The 16,749-nt window shown below is 40.0% G+C and overlaps 1 protein-coding gene across 1 annotated transcript; it reads right to left on the bottom strand.

The window, feature by feature from the left end:
* Positions 1-3,537: 3,537 nt before the first annotated feature.
* Positions 3,538-10,467, bottom strand: LOC143380482 (uncharacterized protein C2orf78-like). Its single transcript, XM_076833547.2, has 3 exons — positions 10,371-10,467; positions 6,257-7,018; positions 3,538-5,453 (listed from the first exon to the last, which is right to left on the bottom strand). The coding sequence occupies exons 1-3, from the start codon at positions 10,465-10,467 to the stop codon at positions 3,538-3,540; spliced, it is 2,775 nt and encodes a 924-aa protein (XP_076689662.2).
* Between the last annotated feature and the right edge of the window lie 6,282 nt (positions 10,468-16,749).

Below are 16,749 nucleotides of genomic sequence, written 5' to 3'. Positions count from 1 at the left end.
AATAATTATGTTATCCATCAAGATTTCAGAAAGTAGCAGGCAGTAGTGCAGTTTGGAGTCTCCCAAAACAAAGAGAAGAAAAAGACACAATTGGCCTAGAGGCCATGGAAATAGACGAAAGAAAGCCAAACCCTGGAGTAGCATTTACCACAAAAGTAGAGAACACAGTGTTCCCTAGGAACCTCAGAACAAGAGGATAGGACCAACCACCAGCAGGAGGCACCAGACCTGCCTGGCAGCAGCACTTGCAGCAGAGGAAATGGGAGACAGGAGGCTTTCAAAGCTCCAGCAGGCATTTCTGCAAAGCACTGTGGGCCAGCAGGAGAAGAGCAGCTGAAACTCAGAGGGGTTCTGGCCAACCCCAAAGTGAGTGCAGTAGGTCTCCTACAATATGTACTATAGGATGTATAATCAGTATGGTACAACAGCTATTTACATAGCATTTACATTGTAGTTATGATAAGTAATTAGAGATGATTTAGATCATTTGAATGTGTGCAGTCTCTCTTCAACTCTGTGGAATTTGGTGTCTGTGAGGTGTCCCGGGTGCAGTTCTCTGTGGATACTGAGGGGCAGCTATAAGTACAAATGTCGCACATTCAAATCAGAAGGGCTGACATTGTCCAGCCCCTCTACTCTCTTGAAAAATGAACAGCCAATGCTCCTTTTCAGGACATGGCCTCACCCAGAGGAGAAATCGCTGGGAGGAACAATAGACACAAAGGATAAACCTCCAGGTGGAAACAGCCAGAAAATTTTAGAAAATAAGCAGATATGTTTTTACTACTTCAAGTAGGAGGAGGAGGAGAAGGAGAGCAGAGGGAGAATGGGGAGGGACAGAACTGGAGGGGAGAAGAAGAGGTGGAGGAAGGAGAGGTGGAAGTTTCTGTTCCATCACATAGGAAACTCTGTCCTCAACCATACTTTCACAAAGAAAATGCATTTTGCATAAAAAGTGCATAGAAAGAAAAGAAGGAAACCAAATCCCAAATAAAGGTATTCTAAGAAACAGGAGAATCGCATCGTCTCAAGACTATGAAAACAAGTCAGAAGAGAACCCCCCAAGCACATCAGATAGTAGCCCACTCTTTCAAAACTAGCTAAAAACCAGAAGGCCAAGCAATGCAAAATAGGACAGAACCTGAGAGGGGAATGTAAAATTATATCATGGATATAGCTTTCTGTTTGGGATGGTGAAAAGTTTTGGATTTGGATAGTGGGTAATGCTTGAATAACATTGTGCATCTACTTAATGCTGTAGTTATCCACATAAAAATGGTTGAAATGTTGAGTTTTATGATTCATAATAAAAAAAAACAACATAAATGGAAATTAGATGAGATGATAGAAATCAAAAGAAGACCAATCTAAAAGGGAACACATGAATGAACATTATAGATAATGTCTAAAAAGAAAGAATAATGATTTTTTTTAAAAAAAATGAAATGCATGATAAAAAATATCCCAGAGACCTGGTAAACAGGAAAAGCAAGAAAGCCAGGCAAATTCTACAAAGAAGAATGCAAATACACATAGGAATTTAATATGTCATAAAGGTTACATTTCAAATCTGTAGGACAGATAATTCAACAAATTGTGATACATACGTTTTGGGGTTAAATATCTCTGGAAGTTTCCAAAATGTGGGAAAAGGCAATGTCTCCTGTGGGAAGAGTGGTGAAGGTGGTGACTGGCAATTTGGAGGGAATGGGTAAAAGCTGTTGGGGCTGCTGGGTCCTGCAGCTGTTGGCAGGTTGATCCTTGTGCATGCGCACTCTGCTTGTGTTGGGTGGAGATGGAAGCCAAGGAGTGATTTTTTTTTCTTGTGAGTTCGGTTCATGGCAATGGTCCCTGAAGACAGCGCTTGCCAGAATCAATGGAAGAGGACCTGACAGGCTTCTCAGTTCAGTATTTATCGCCCTTTCCTGTGTGATCTCTCTCCTTCACCCCCTACCCCAACATCTCTATACTGTGCTCTGAAAGCCAGGTTGGCTGCCTGCAGGGGGCCCTTGCCAACACTGAGGACTTGAGGACACAAGCCTCAGATTGAGGCCTTGCTTCTCGACCATTAGTAAAGTGTTAGAGTGATACTGGCCTTGTGTGTGAAGGTTAATTCAAGTAGTGCATCTCTGCTGTCCTGGTGCATGGGTGTTGAGTCAATGGTGATTTATTCCAGGCCATGTTCTGGGTGGGCCTCATGCTGCTGCAGTTCACTTGGCCAAGTCCCAGGTGATCAGCTTCCCTCAGGGTAACTGTGAACCCTCTGACACCCCTGGTAGATTCCCTGTGTTTTGTATTCACCTTTCCCAGCTAGGATCTTAAGTGACCCAAACGTGGTGGAGCTGTGCCCTGAATCTTCTTTTGTAAAATATCTTTCAGGTAGGCCAAAAAATAGGCCATTCTCCATGAGAGTTTTTTGTTTGATTTCTGCATTTGTTCTGGTCAACCTGAACCCGTCTCCTATCATTTTCAACTTGATAGACATTTTATCATTTTAACCCTAGTTTCCAACATTGTGTTATTGGTCAGCCATTTTGCCAATTCCTGATTCTTCCAGTAAGCCCATACATCTCTCTTCTTTTTGCCTTCCTAGTGCTAGATCATATGCCTTCCTCTTTCCCCCATTCCTAGCCTTTACTTCTCTTATCCTGGCCAACATTGAGTTCCTTTCTTCTCATGCAGGCTGTGATCCCCACCGCTACCAAACTAAACCACACTTAACAGCCATTCAAACTCAAAACTCCTGTTTATTATCTATTCATCAATTCCATTACATTTCTTTATTCAATTTTATTAAGTTTTAAAAGTATATTGGAAGGAGTACATATTCATACATCTATGAGGACAAATGTTTGATAGCCAAGTGGTAACACAAGGCTTCTTTATTATCTATTATCCAATTCTATTGAATTTCTTCAATCAATTTGACTAAATTTAAAAAATATATTAGAATTAATACATTTGTATCTTTATATCTACATATTTATAAAATTTGTATCTACACATGTGGAAAACTATGTGATGCCCAAGCAGTACCAGAAAGCATCTTGATTACTTATCTCTCAAACAATTCTACTACATTTCTTTACTCAACTATATTGTCTTAAAAATCTATAAGTGAATACCTTTGTATCTATGTACCTCTCTGTATATATATGTGGAAAATTATTTGGTATTCAAATGGCAACATAAAGCCTCTTTATTACTTACCCTCTCATCAATACTATAGGATTTCTTTATTAAACTATATTACCTTTTCAACTGTGCCTAATGAATAAATTTTCATCTATCTATCTATGTGTATATGAGAACACCATTTGGTACCCATGTAGTACCCAAAGGCCTCTTTATTTTCTAACAATTGTCAGTGGTACCAGAAGGCCTCTTTATTATGTATTAGTGAATTATATCCCATTTCTTTATATAATTTTATTAAACTTTGAAAGCATCTGAGAATAAATAAATGTGTATCTCTCTATCTATATACATGTGGAAAACTATTTGGTCCCTAAGTAGCACCACTGATCTCAGCAGCTCTTACATTATGTAGCCATAGTAGCGAGAAATCTCCATCTCTCTTTCCCTCTCAATGAAACACTGCACTCTCCCCAAAACAGTGTACTTGGCAGCATTCTCACGCTCTTGTTGAGCCTTCTTCTTCATGGCTTCCCGCTCTGGCCTCTGCTGTTTGGTGATGGGAGTTGATACTACTTGCCCAGAAACATTGGGTTTCCTCCATGGAATTGGTTGTAAGGCAAAGTCTTGGAGTAGATATTGGTTTTGAGGCTTGGGCGGTTGTGACTGGGGCTTGGTCCCAACATTGGGAACTGGTTGCCAATGGAGAGAAGTGCAAGATGATGTTTTGTAGGGTGCAGGCCCAGAAGCAGCAGACCGAGGGACACTAGGCTGGGTAGAAGCACTCACACCTGACTGAATGGCATGAGTCAAAACGGGGTGAGCTGGCTTGGCAGGACGCATCCAAGATGGGTTGGCAGTAGCTGGTTGGGATTGGTTGACTGCCATGGGTTGAGCTGAGCTAGCAGTGCCAGGCTGGGCAGGGTAAGCCCCAGTGGGTCTGCATGAGGCCAGAGATTGTGGCCTCCGATTGATTACTGGTCGAGGTGGAGGTTTCTCCAGGGTCAGAAAAGGCAAAGGTACCAATTTAACCTTCCCAGGTGGTGGAGGCTCATAAATGGATGGAGAGGGACCCTTTCCTTCAGCACTAATATCTGGATTCTGGGCTTTGACTTGTGATTTCTCAGGACCCTTAACTGCCAGCCATGGTTTCCTAGCTGGGCATGGACGGGGGTCTTGGTTACCTCCTGAGTTTCCTGGGGCCCGGGAGGAAGACAGCCCAGTTTTCTTATCATTCTTCTTCCCCAATGCATGGAAAACCTGCACCGACTCCAGCATGTGCATGCCGAGACACCTCCGAGGCTTCTTAAAGGCCTCTTGGCAAAGGTCAGGTTGGTTCCTCTTCCCCTTCGGTTTGGGCAGAGTTGGCTTCTCTTCGGCCTTGACTTTATTGCCTGGCTGCTTCCTCTCCTGGGCTTTCCTGGAGTTGTTTTCTCTGGTCCTCTTGGTCTTTTCCTGCCCATGGCCCTTAGCCTTGCTGTTCCTGCTGGATGCAGCTTTCTGAGCTTTGCTGATAGAGTGCTCGGCAGTGTGCATAGGAGCCCTGCTACTGTCTGCATCCCTGTGAGAAATTTCTCCTCTTAATGTGCATTCCAGATCCCTTGGCTGCATTTTGGCCTGAGGAGTTCCATCAGGACACTCCGAGGCTTTATGTTTGTTCTTCCTCATTGGCTCACTAGGACCCTTTAAGGCACTTGTGATTTCCTGCCCCTGCTTTTCCATGATGGTTTTGGTATCATTGGATTTTGTTATTGTGGGACTTTCAGGTTGTTCAAAGTCTTTTAAGGAACTGAAAAGCTCAGGAAGGTGAATATCCCCCACCAGTGCAGTGAGGTCTGCAAAACCACTGCTAAATTCAGTCCCATTTCCAAGTGTGCCTTGGTCCTCAAGACTCAGGCTACTCCTTTCTAGATGGGTATTTTCAGAATGTGGCTTCTCCTCTTGGTCCAGAGGACCAATGGAGGCCAGAAGCTGGTGGATTTCAGGGATGTCTAAAGGGAGTAGTGGAGGATCCTGGCTCTCCATGGCAATCTGGTAGGCATCCAGTGGCTCTGAGAGCATGGTGTTAATCTCACACGAATTCTTAATCTCTGTCTGTTCCTGGCTTTGATTTGGAGGCAATGCCAATAAATCTGTAGAACTCTGGACTGGAGTTATTGTGGTAATGTCCCCAAGTTCAGTTTGTGAGTTTTTCTCAATTATTTGGCTTTTTCTCTTATTGCAGATGTGTGGGAATTCTGGAGGCTGTGGCAGACAAAATGTCTGACTTGGAGGTTGCACTCCCAAGGAAGCCTCCATCCCTAGGGAAGTTTCCATCCCTACAAAGGAACCAAGGAAGATGGTAAGTAGGATGCTCCCCCTTCCCAGAAATACACTATTCAGGGAAACCACCTATGGTGGAGAAAGCATTTCTATTAGCTCTTTTTAAGGACCACTGACAGGTATCTGTTAAGAGTTGCATATTAGTTACAGGTGATCCCTTGAAGTCTTACTTTTGGGCTGGTTCATCACCATGGCAGCATGGGTTTCTGGTAGAGCACTTGTCTCCTCTGTGGGAAACACAGAAAATCTGTTTCATGAAGTCTCTCGTCCTCATATAGGGGCCTCTCAATTCTCTCCACTCTCCCCAGAATGTAAGAACACTTAACACCATGAACTAGGAGAGGGTGCAGCTGTTGCTCATGAAATCAATGTGAAAGGTCAGGGGTTTTGGACTCCTGCTTTGGACAGCATCTCTACATATAGAGGTTAAACCTGCAGTCAATTAAGGATCAATTAAACTGTCACATCCTGATATGTGTTGATTGATTTTTCTAAACCAAAGTAAAATTAGGGAAATATATTTATAGTGTGGTTGTGTAGCTGGACTGAGTGCAAAAATAGTGAACAGCCGCTTCCTTCCGTGTGCTCCTAGAGGTCTCTTAAATGCAAGGATGGCCATTATGCTGTCCTGCATGCTTCTCTGACAGAGTCTGAAAATGGGGACTGCTGAACAAGATTGTGATTAAAATCTCAGCACTTGAATTCTAGGGATGTGTGGACCCACAGTTACCAGCTGAAAACTGGACCCTCATTTCGAGTGGTAATCTTATTCCTTCCCCTTTTTGGTGTTTGTACTCACCTTGAAAATTTGTTCCTTCTATACTTTGAGTGGACACAGAGTAGTAGGTCACAGGTGTAGGGACTGAGGGTAGGACATTTGTGGGCTGAACTTCCTTCAGCACTGTCACCATTTCTGTTTGAGGGGCAGTGGCACTACTTCCTGCATATGGCACAGAGCCATAGGATTGCAGGCAGGGCCAATGTTCTCCAGAGAGCAGAGTCCCCAAAGAGTTTTGATCATAGTAATAGACCTGGCTTCCTTCTTGGTGGGGTAGTGAGAGGCAATGTCCTTGATTTGGAATCTGAGATAGTGTCACCTGGACGAGCCTACCAGATAGTAGTGGATATCCAGGGATCACGACATTGGCTTCGGAAGTTTTGTCATACTGGGATGTCATTGATAGGGAAGAATCTGCTGTGTTCTGGTCAGTGACAGTCAGATTAAAGTCCCCAAGTGAATATGAGCTCTTTTCAGCACTTCCTGGGATATACCACTCAGAAATACTTGGATAGGGGGCAGGTGCCATGGGAATCAGGTTCTGGCCAGTGACCTTAGACACCATGGCTGTGCTAGCATGTTGATAAAGGTAGGCACTGCCCATGAGTGGCTGAAAGGAGGTGCCACAGGTTGAGGGCAGTAACCATGCTGAAGTTTCAGCTGGAGCAGAGGCTCTGGAGAAGTTGCAGACCCCTCCTGTCACGGACGCTGCATTGGTCACCACAGGAAGAGAGAGCTGCAGAGAATCAGCATTTCCATGTAAAGAAGAATTTTGGAAATTTTCTGTAGGAAGAAGAGGTGGTGAAAATATTGATGAGACAGGCAGATTCTTACAATATTCGAGGAATAATGTCGTCTTAATGTTGTAGTAATCAGGAGGGCCCTCATTATAATAATCATTGAGAGACCCCAAATCCCTCCATTTAGGATGGCTACAACTACTCTTCTGATAACCTGCCTTTTCTGTCAAATTGGGCACAGAATTCCCAAGTGGTCTGCTTCACACGTTGTTCCCCAAAAGCATCCTTTTCCTCTCCTATGGTTCCTTTGAGCCTGCACTAGTATTGACTCCTGAATTTGCCCTAGAACTGAAGCATTTTCGAACTCAGAGAAAACTCCAACATTACCAGTTAGCAAATGAGTACACCAAGAGTCAGTGAAGTGAGATCGACTTTTTCACAATCAGCAACAGATTATGGAAACTTACTTCCTGGCCAGGACTCTTGTTCCAAAGACCAGAAATCTGGAGAAACAGAAATTTGTTTTTCCCTGTTCATAGAAAATCTTCTGATATCACCACAGTGATGTTTAGTATCTCCTTTTGTTTGTCCAGGTCACATGATATTTCCTGGAGTTCAGTTTTACCATCCAAATGATAATTTAAGCATCATTCTTTGCCCTCTTTCAGCCTAACTCCTGATCCTACATGAAAATGACTACCTGAAATTCAGTTTCTCAAGAAATGCTTCTTGAAAGAAATGGAAACTTTCTGAGCTTCAGGTTACTCATCTTTAGTGTGGTTATCACAATACCAACAGTGATAATTCATCCATGAATAAAAGTCATATTACATAAGATTCATGTGGGGGCTGAGGTTATGGCTCAGCATTTGGGTGCTTGCTTAGCACATGCGAGGCCCTGGGTTCAATCCTCAGCACCATGTAAAAATAAGTAAAATAAAGGTATTGTGTTGAACTACAACTAATAAATAGATATTTCAAAAAGTTTCATTTGGAGGGAGTTACAGTATGTTCTGGAAAGATAGAAGCAAAAGTGAAAAACAGCTCAGAACTAAAAGGAATGACTAGATAGTAATGAACATATGGATATGTAGCAAAAGTGAGTGTATATCAAATTTGCTAAGAAATGAGTTCTGTTATCATGCATACAATATTATGAAAGTGAATGTTTCTCTTTGATTTTAGTGAATACTGTTAATCAAAACAAAGCTCATGATTGAAGGAGAGTTTGAATGCATTCTCAAGCAGTACATATAGACAGAGAAACTATACTAAAAATGTGTGTAATTTTAAGTAAAGTGAACACAAATTTGAAGTAAAGTGAACACAAATTTAAGTAAAGTGAACAGATGGGTAGCCATATGGAAAAGCGAAAACCGAAGCCAAAACCCACTATGAATCTCGGCATGGTATGGTGGGTCTCTGGTCCCAACACTCGGGAACCTGAGGCAGTGGGATTGCAGGAATTCAAAGCCACTCTGGGCCATTCAGCAAGATCTTATCTGAGAAAACAAGTAAAATATCCTGGAGATATAGCTTGTGTATATGCTTGCCTAGCATGCATGAGACCCTGTGTTCAATCCTCAGAACTGGAAAGAAGAGAAGAAAGGAAGAAAGAATGAATGAGAGGAAGGAAGGAAGGAATAAGGAGCAAGTCGGGGAGGGAAGGAGAGAGAAATGGAGGGAGTGAGGGAAAGAAGAAAGGAAGGAGGACAGAAGGAATTTCCGAAAGAAATTTTGTACATACTAGAGAAAAAAAAAATAAGTGTAAAGTAATTTCATTACTGTTCTTGTTTCTCTTCCTCTAAGGATTACCCACACCGAATAAAAGACATTAATCCCACTAGGTAGATATTTCAATTAATACAAACACATTTTTTGATAATCCTTTTGGTTATAAAAAAAAAGTGGAAAATGCTTTAACAAAATCATAGAAGAGTAGTTTATTATCACATTTAGCAGAAAATCTTGTCCCTAAAGTCTGAGAAAACCATCACAGTATAATAAAATAACAAATTTAAAACAATTTTTGTCTTTTATTCTGACATTTCCTTCTCCCTTTATGTTAAAACAAAATTAAAACTAAAATGTTTGAGCTACCCTACACCCCAGCCCCAAACAATTATTTGAAATGTAGACAAAAAGTCTTCAGATAATTATTTAAATAAACTTGGAATTAGAGATGTGAGCTTGAATTTTTATTCTCATATAGTTCTTTCTTTTGCTTCTTAGATTTCGAAATCATCAATGACTATTTGTATATTGTCTGTTTTAGAAAAAAAACTGTTGTAAAGATGGAAAACAGCTTCACCTTGACAGCTTATATCACACAAAGGAATGTGTCCTTCTGATGCAGGTTTGGACAAGACATTTTTTAGAAATCCCTGTAGTTTAAAAATCAGAACAAAATAGGACATGGAAAATGCCATTTCTCCAGCTCTGTCTAGAACCACTTTCCTTGGCATGTTTGGAGGAAGAGTCATTTCTAAAACATACTTCTAATATGTTCATGTTTAAACTGTCAACATTGTCGGTTTTCAAAGAGGTCATAGGAAAAACTGTAACAGCCAAGTGTGACTTTTGTGATAACCTGCTTACCCTATTGATACCCCAATTCAAGCCTTAGTTTCCTTGCTGGTCCGTTAATCTATACATTCTCTAAACCAGCCTCTGGGAAGATTCACTCTATGTTGTCTGTTGGTTTAAATCAAATCTTTGCTTTTCTTCCACATCCATCCCAACCAACCTCTTTTTTCTTGAGAACATCATTCTCTTCATCTCTACTATTCTAACATTTTCTTCTCCCTTATTTTTATATTTTTTTCCTCCACTGAATTCCTGTTGCCTTGTGCTTAAACAGTCACAAACTTGCTTTCCCAAGAACATCTGCCTCCTTACAGCCCTGTCCTCCTGCTCTTCTCTCCCTATTTCTCTTTTCACCTAGTTTAAACAGAAAACTAACAAATATGTGAATGTCCCTTTGATGAACAGTACTAAATTTGAAATACTGAAGTGGAAATCTTGGTGAAGGGAAACTGTTACAGAGGAAATCCCTTGGTTTCCACCCTGCCTAGGATTTGTCTCTTTCAGTTGAAACAACACAACCATAAAATCTGATTTCATTCTCTATAAACATGCCCCTCAAGATGCAAGAAAAGTAAGGGGCCAGAACATGGCAATCTGTTATCCTCATGTAGCAAATCAAGAAACAGATTTTGTGAGAGAGTAAGATAGTCCAGTTCTATACACAGTACATTTTCAAATTCCAAATGAAATTAGGTGTCCAGAATTCTAGTTCCATCCTTTCCCCTATTATTCTAAGCTCTTTTGACTCCATTAGTAAATTGAGGAAGGTAAAAGTCTAATGAAAAACTTTTAAATGTTTCTTTCCTTACCTGACATGGTCAGAGAAGAGGTCACATCAATTGCAGATACAAAGGATGAGGAGACCACCCCAGAGGATGTGTGGGTGGCTGAGGGTAGAGAATACATGTTTCCCAGTATGGAGTTCACTGGTCACTGTTTACTGGCCACTCTAATGACTGGTTACTGGTCACTGGTCACTTGCGATGATCCAAATTTGTTTACAACTGCATAGCAAGCCTAAGATTCTAGCAGGTGGCAGTAGGTTTGGTGGGAGAATGATGTCACAGAACTGTCCATTTAAAGGTATGAGGTAGCCAATAGGGTGGTCAGACTCCCAAGGAGAAGGTGGGATTGGGTGGGGAAAATGACAAGAGAGTTGATTGGGTGGAGAAAGTGACAGGAAAGTTATAATAGAAGCTAAATGACTCAGTTCTGGTAGGTGCAGCCCTGCAAGAGGGACATAATGGGCTCACCCCATGACTCCCCTCCCCCAGGCTCTTGTGTTAGGGATATCATCTCCGTGTTCATGTTAAATGTTCATTAAAATATTATGAATATGTTATAAATGATGTTTCACAGTGTAAGAGGTAATAGTGATACATTGCTCTATTAACATATGCAGTTAATATCCCTGGAGATGGAAGAAAGAGACACTTAGGTTGAGCAAGTATAGTGGTTCTGGAACACAGAATTAGATTGGATTAGTGAAGTTGCTGCAGTATTCAAGGATTCAGAAAGGGGTTAAAATGGGTTTTTTTTGTTAGTTTGTTTGGGTTTTTTTAGCTGTAGATGGACCCAATACTTTTATTTTATGCATGGGTCAAGCCCTGTGCCTCACATATGCTAGGCTAACATTTTACCACTGAGCCACAATCCCAGCCCTAGGGGGAAGTTCCTTGAGTACATTCTTTCTGGAATGATGTGGCGCAAGATCCTCTTTAGTTTCTATTGATCCCTACTTTCTTTGGCCTGGGCTGGGCCAGGTTAGACTGGTAACTCTCTTCTACTCTCCTTCCCCCACCCCTCTTTATTGTAGACATTTGTTCATGGACAAGCCTTGAGTCTGCATTCTTATACACATTGATATTACTTTGTTTTGACTTCCAGAAGCAGGGGTCTTCTTCTCTGTGAGTTGATTCTTTGTTCTTTTCTGAAGAATAGCAGCAACTCTAGAGAGGTGGAAGACCTAGCTGAGGTAAAGTTTCGCTCTCTGGAATTTTGTTGTACTCCTTTAACTTATAATTTCCTGAGGACAGCTCCTGGGTCATGTAGACTTTCTGCCATCAGCCTCTTTCATATGTGGGAGGCACTGAGGATCCTTTCTCTCTTCTTATGTAAGAGGATCCTGTGTGGCAGTTACTGTGACTTCCTCCCCCATGCAAACAGCCACTATAGAATCTTGGGCTTCTCACATTCTTTGTTTTGCATGCTTGGGTGGAAAGCCAGGAGAATAGTTAGAACATTAAGAGAATATAAAAAAGTATGGATAACATAAAGAAAAGAGAGGTTAACATGGACTTTTAAATTTTAACTTTTTGTTAGAAACGTGTCAACTCATTGAGGTCTCATTTTGTGTTAATAAAAGAGGTAATTAATTTGTTTTTTTTTTTGCTGGGGGGACGGGTCCTTGGAATTTAAACCAGGGACACTTTCCCATTACATCACATCCCCAGCCCCTTTTATTTGTATTTTTTTAATTTTTTTAATTTTTATTTTCTTATTGTTGGTTGTTCAAACATTACCTAGTTCTTGATATATCATATTTCACACTTTGATTCAAGTGGGATATGAACTCCATTTTCACCCCGTTTAAAGATTGCAGAATCACATCAGTTACACATCCATTGAACAACATATTGTCATATTAGTGTCTGTTGTATTCTGCTGCCTTTCCTATCATCTACTATCCCCCCTCCCCCCACTCTTCTCTCTCTACCCCCTCTACTGTAATACATTTCTCCCCCTTATATACTTTTTTCTTTCCCCTCACTTCCTCTTGTATGTAGTTTTGTATACCCCTGAGGGTTCTCCTTCCATTTCCATGCAATATTCCTTCTCTCTCCCTTTCCCTCCCACCTCTCATCCCTGATTAATGTTAATCTTTTCTTCATGCTGTTTCTCCCTGCTCTGTTCTTAGTTGCTCTCATTATATCAAAGAAGACATTTGGTATTTGTTTTTAGGAATTGGCTAGCTTCACTAAGCATAATCTGCTCTAATGCCATCCATTTCCCTGCAAATTCCATGATTTTGTCATTTTTTAGTGCTGCGTAATACTCCATGGTGTATAAATGCCACATTTTTTTTATCCATTCATCTATTGAAGGGCATCTGGTTTGGTTCCACAGTCTAGCAATTGTGAATTGTGCTGCTATGAACATCGATGTGGCAGTATCTCTCTAGTATGCTCTTTTAAGGTCTTCAGGGAATAGACCGAGAAGGGCAATGGCTAGGTCAAATGGTGTCTCCATTCCCAGCTTTCCCAGGAATCTCCATACTGCTTTCCAAATTGGCAGCACCAGTTTGCAATTTCACCAGCAATGTACCAGAGTACACTTTTCCCCACATCCTCGCCAGCACTTGTTATTTTTTGACTTCATAATGGCTGCCAATCTTACTGGAGTAAGATGGTATCTTAGGGTGGTTTTGATTTGCATTTCTCTGACTGCTAAAGATGGTGAGCATTTTTTCATGTACTTGTTGATTGATTGTATGTCCTCCTCTGAGAAGTGTCTGTTCAGGTACTTGGCCCATTTATTGATTGGGTTATTTGTTATATTATTGTCTAATTTTTTGAGTTCTTTGTATACTCTGGATATTAGAGCCCTATCTGAATTGTGAGGAGTAAAAATTTGTTCCCATGATGTAGGCTCCCTATTTACCTCTCTTATTGTTTCTCTTGCTGAGAAAAAACTTTTCAGTTTAAGTAAGTCCCATTTGTTGATTCTTGTTATTAACTCTTGTGCTATGGGTGTCCTATTTAGGAATTTGGAGTCCGACCCCACTATATGTAGATCGGAGCCAACTTTTTCTTCTATCAGACTCAGAGTCTCTGATTTGATATCTAATTCCTTGATCCACCTTGTGTTAACTTTTGTGCATGGCAAGAGGAGGGGATTCAGTTTCATTTTGTTGCATATGGATTTCCAGTTTTCCCAACACCATTTGTTGAAGATGCTATCCTTCCTCCATTGCATGCTTTTAGCTCCTTTATCAAATATAAGATAGGTGTAGCTTTGTGGATTAGTCTCTGTGTCCTGTATTCTGTACCATTGTTCCACCCGCCTGTTTTGGTACCAGTACCATGCTGCTTGTGTTACAATTGCTGTGTAATATTGTTTGAAATCTGGTATCGCTATACCGCCTGATTCAAACTTCCTGCTTAGCATTGTTTTTGCTATTATGGGTCTTTTATTTTTCCATATGAATTTCATGATTGCTTTATCTATTTCTACAAGCAATGCCTTTGGGATTTTGATTGGCATTGCATTAAATCTACAGAGAACTTTTGGTAATATCGCCATTTTGATGATGTTAGTTCTGCCTATCCATGAACAGGGCATATTTTTCCATCTTCTAAGATCTTCTTCTATTTCTCTCTTTAGGGTTCTGTAGTTTTCATTGTATAAGTCTTTCACCTCTTTTGTTAGGTTGATTCCCAAGTATTTTATTTTTTTTCAGGATATTGTGAATGGAGTGTTTTTCCTCATTTCCAATTCAGAAGTTTTGTCGCTGATATACAGAAATGCCTTTGATTTCTGCGTGTTGATTTTATATCCTGCCACTTTGCTGAATTCATTTATTAGTTCTAGTAGTTTATTTGTAGACCCTTTTGGGTCTCCTAGGTATAGATTCATGTCATCCGCAAACAGTGATAATTTAAGTTCTTCTTTTCCTATTTTTATGCCTTTAATTTTTTTGTCTGTCTAATTGCTCTGGCCAGTGTTTCGAGAACTATATTGGATAGAAGTGGTGATAGAGGGCATCCCTGTCTTGTTCCTGATTTTAGAGGGAATGCCTTCAATTTTTCTCCATTCTGAATGAGGCTAGCCTGAGGCTTAGCATAGATAGCTTTTACAAAGTCGAGGAGAGTTCCTGTTATCCCTAGTTTTTCTAATGTTTTGAACATAAAGGGATGCTGTACTTTGTCAACTGCTTTTTCTGCGTCTATTGAGATGATCATATGTTTCTTATCTTTAAGTCTATTGATGTGGTGAATAACATTTATTGATTTCCGTATAACAAACCATGCTTGCATCCCAGGGATGAATCCTACTTGATCATGGTGCACAATTTTCTTGATGTGCCTTTGATTCTGATTCACCAGAATTTTACTGAGGATTTTTGCATCTAGGTTCATCAGAGATATTGGTCTGTAGTTTTCTTTCTTTGAGGTGTCTTTGTCTGGTTTCGGAATCAGGGTGATGTTGGCCTCATAGAATGAATTTGGCAAAGCTCCCTCTTTTTCCATTTCCTGAAATAACTAGAAAAGTATTGGTATTAATTCTTCTTTAAAGGTTTTGTAAAACTTCGCTGTATACCCATCCGGTCCTGGGCTTTTCTTGGTTGGTAGTCTTTTGAATGCTTCTTCAATCTCATCCATTGGTATTGGTGTGTTCAAATTGTGTGTATCCTCCTGACTCAGTCTGGGCAAATCATAGGATTTAAGAAATTTATTGATGTCTTCACTCTCTGCTATTTTATTGGAATATAGGTTTTCAAAATAATTTCTAATTGTCTTCTGTATTTCTGTAGCATCTGTTGTGATTTTGCCTTTTTTCATCCCGTATGTTAGTAATTTGAGTTCTCTCTCTTCTTCTCTTCCTTAGCATGGCTAAGGGTCTGTTGATCTTATTTATTTTTTCGAAGAACCAACTTTTAGTTTTCTCAATTTTTTCAATAGTTTCTTTTGTTTCAATTTTGTTGATTTTCACTCTGATTTTAATTATTTCTTGCCTTCTGCTACAATGCTGTTGTTTTGTTCTTCCTTTTCTAGGGCTTTGAGATGAAGTGTGAGCTCATATATTTGTTGGTTTTTCCTCTTTTTGAGGAATGACCTCCAGGCGATGAATTTCCCTCTTAAAACTGCTCTCATTGTGTCCCATAGATTCCTATATGTTGTATCTGTATTTTCATTTATCTCTAAGAATTTTTTGATTTCCTCCTTTATGTCTTCTGTGACCCCTTGATCATTCAGTAACATATTGTTCATTTTCCATGTGATGTAGGATTTTTCCTTCCTTCTTTTATCATTGATTTCCAGTTTCATTCCATTATGATCAGATAAAATACATGGTATTATCTCCACCCCTTTATATTTACTGAGTGTTGCCCTGTGGCATAATATATGGTCTATTTTTGAGAAGGATCCATGTGCTGCTGAGAAAAATTATATCCACTTGATGATGGTTGATATATTGTATATATGTCAGTTAAGTCTAGGTCATTGATTGCGATATTGAGCTCTATAGTCTCTTTATTCAACTTTTGGTTGGAGGATTTGTCCAATGGTAAGAGAGGTGTGTTGAAGTCACCCATAATTATTGTGTTGTGGTCTATTTGATTCTTGAACTTGAGGAGAATTTGTTTTCTGAACGTTGCAGCACCATTATTTGGTGCATAAATATTGATAATTGTTATGTCTTGTTGGTGAATCGTTCCTTTTAACAGTATATAATGTCCTCCCTTATCCCTTTTGATTAACTTAGTCTTGAAGTTGATTTTATTTGATATGAGGATAGCCACCCCTGCTTGCTTCCGAGGACCGTGTGCATGGTATATTTTTCCCACCCTTTCACCTTCAGCCTGTGTATGTCTTTTCGAATCAGATGTGTCTCCTGGAGGCAACATATTGTTGGGTTTGTTTTTTTAATCCATGTTACCAGCCTATGTCGCTTTATTGGTGAGTTTAAGCCATTAACATTTAGAGTTACTATTGATATATGGTTTGTACTGCCGGCCATGTTGAATTATTTATCTTTTTTTTTTTAATATAGTTTCTTTCTCCATGATTAGCTTTCCCTGCTGTCCTCTGTCGTTACCGAGGCTCTTCCCCCTGATGGGTTTGGTTGTTGTTTTTCATTTCTTCCTCGTGTAGTGTTTTGCTCAAGATGGTTTGCAATGCTGGTTTTCTGGCTGCAAATTCTTTTAGCTTTTGTTTATCATGAAAGATTTTTATTTTGTTATCGTACCTGAAGCTTAATTTTGCTGGATACAGAATTCTTGGTTGGCATCCATTGTCTTTCAATGTTTGCAATATGTTATTCCAGGATCTTCTCGCTTTAAGTGTCTATGATGAGAAATTCGTTGTTAACCTTATTCATTTACCCCTGAATGTTATCTGCCTTCTTTCTCTTGTAGCTTTTAATATTTTCTGTTTGCTCTGTATATTGGCTATCTTTATAACAATG

This window comes from Callospermophilus lateralis, chromosome 14, assembly GCF_048772815.1.
Source record: "Callospermophilus lateralis isolate mCalLat2 chromosome 14, mCalLat2.hap1, whole genome shotgun sequence".
In the NCBI taxonomy this organism is placed as follows: domain Eukaryota; kingdom Metazoa; phylum Chordata; class Mammalia; order Rodentia; family Sciuridae; genus Callospermophilus; species Callospermophilus lateralis.
This window is presented reverse-complemented; position numbering and strand designations above follow the sequence as displayed.

Bases quoted from the DNA above. Each gene is read 5' to 3' on its own strand.
- LOC143380482 (XM_076833547.2), bottom strand. From the start codon at position 10,467: ATGTATTCTCTACCCTCAGCCACCCACACATCCTCTGGGGTGGTCTCC. The intron at 7,019-10,370 runs GTAAGGAAAGAA...TTCTTCCTACAG, and splicing joins CTCTTCTCTGACCATGTCAG to AAAATTTCCAAAATTCTTCT. The intron at 5,454-6,256 runs GTGAGTACAAAC...GTTCCTTTGTAG, and splicing joins AGAAGGAACAAATTTTCAAG to GGATGGAAACTTCCCTAGGG.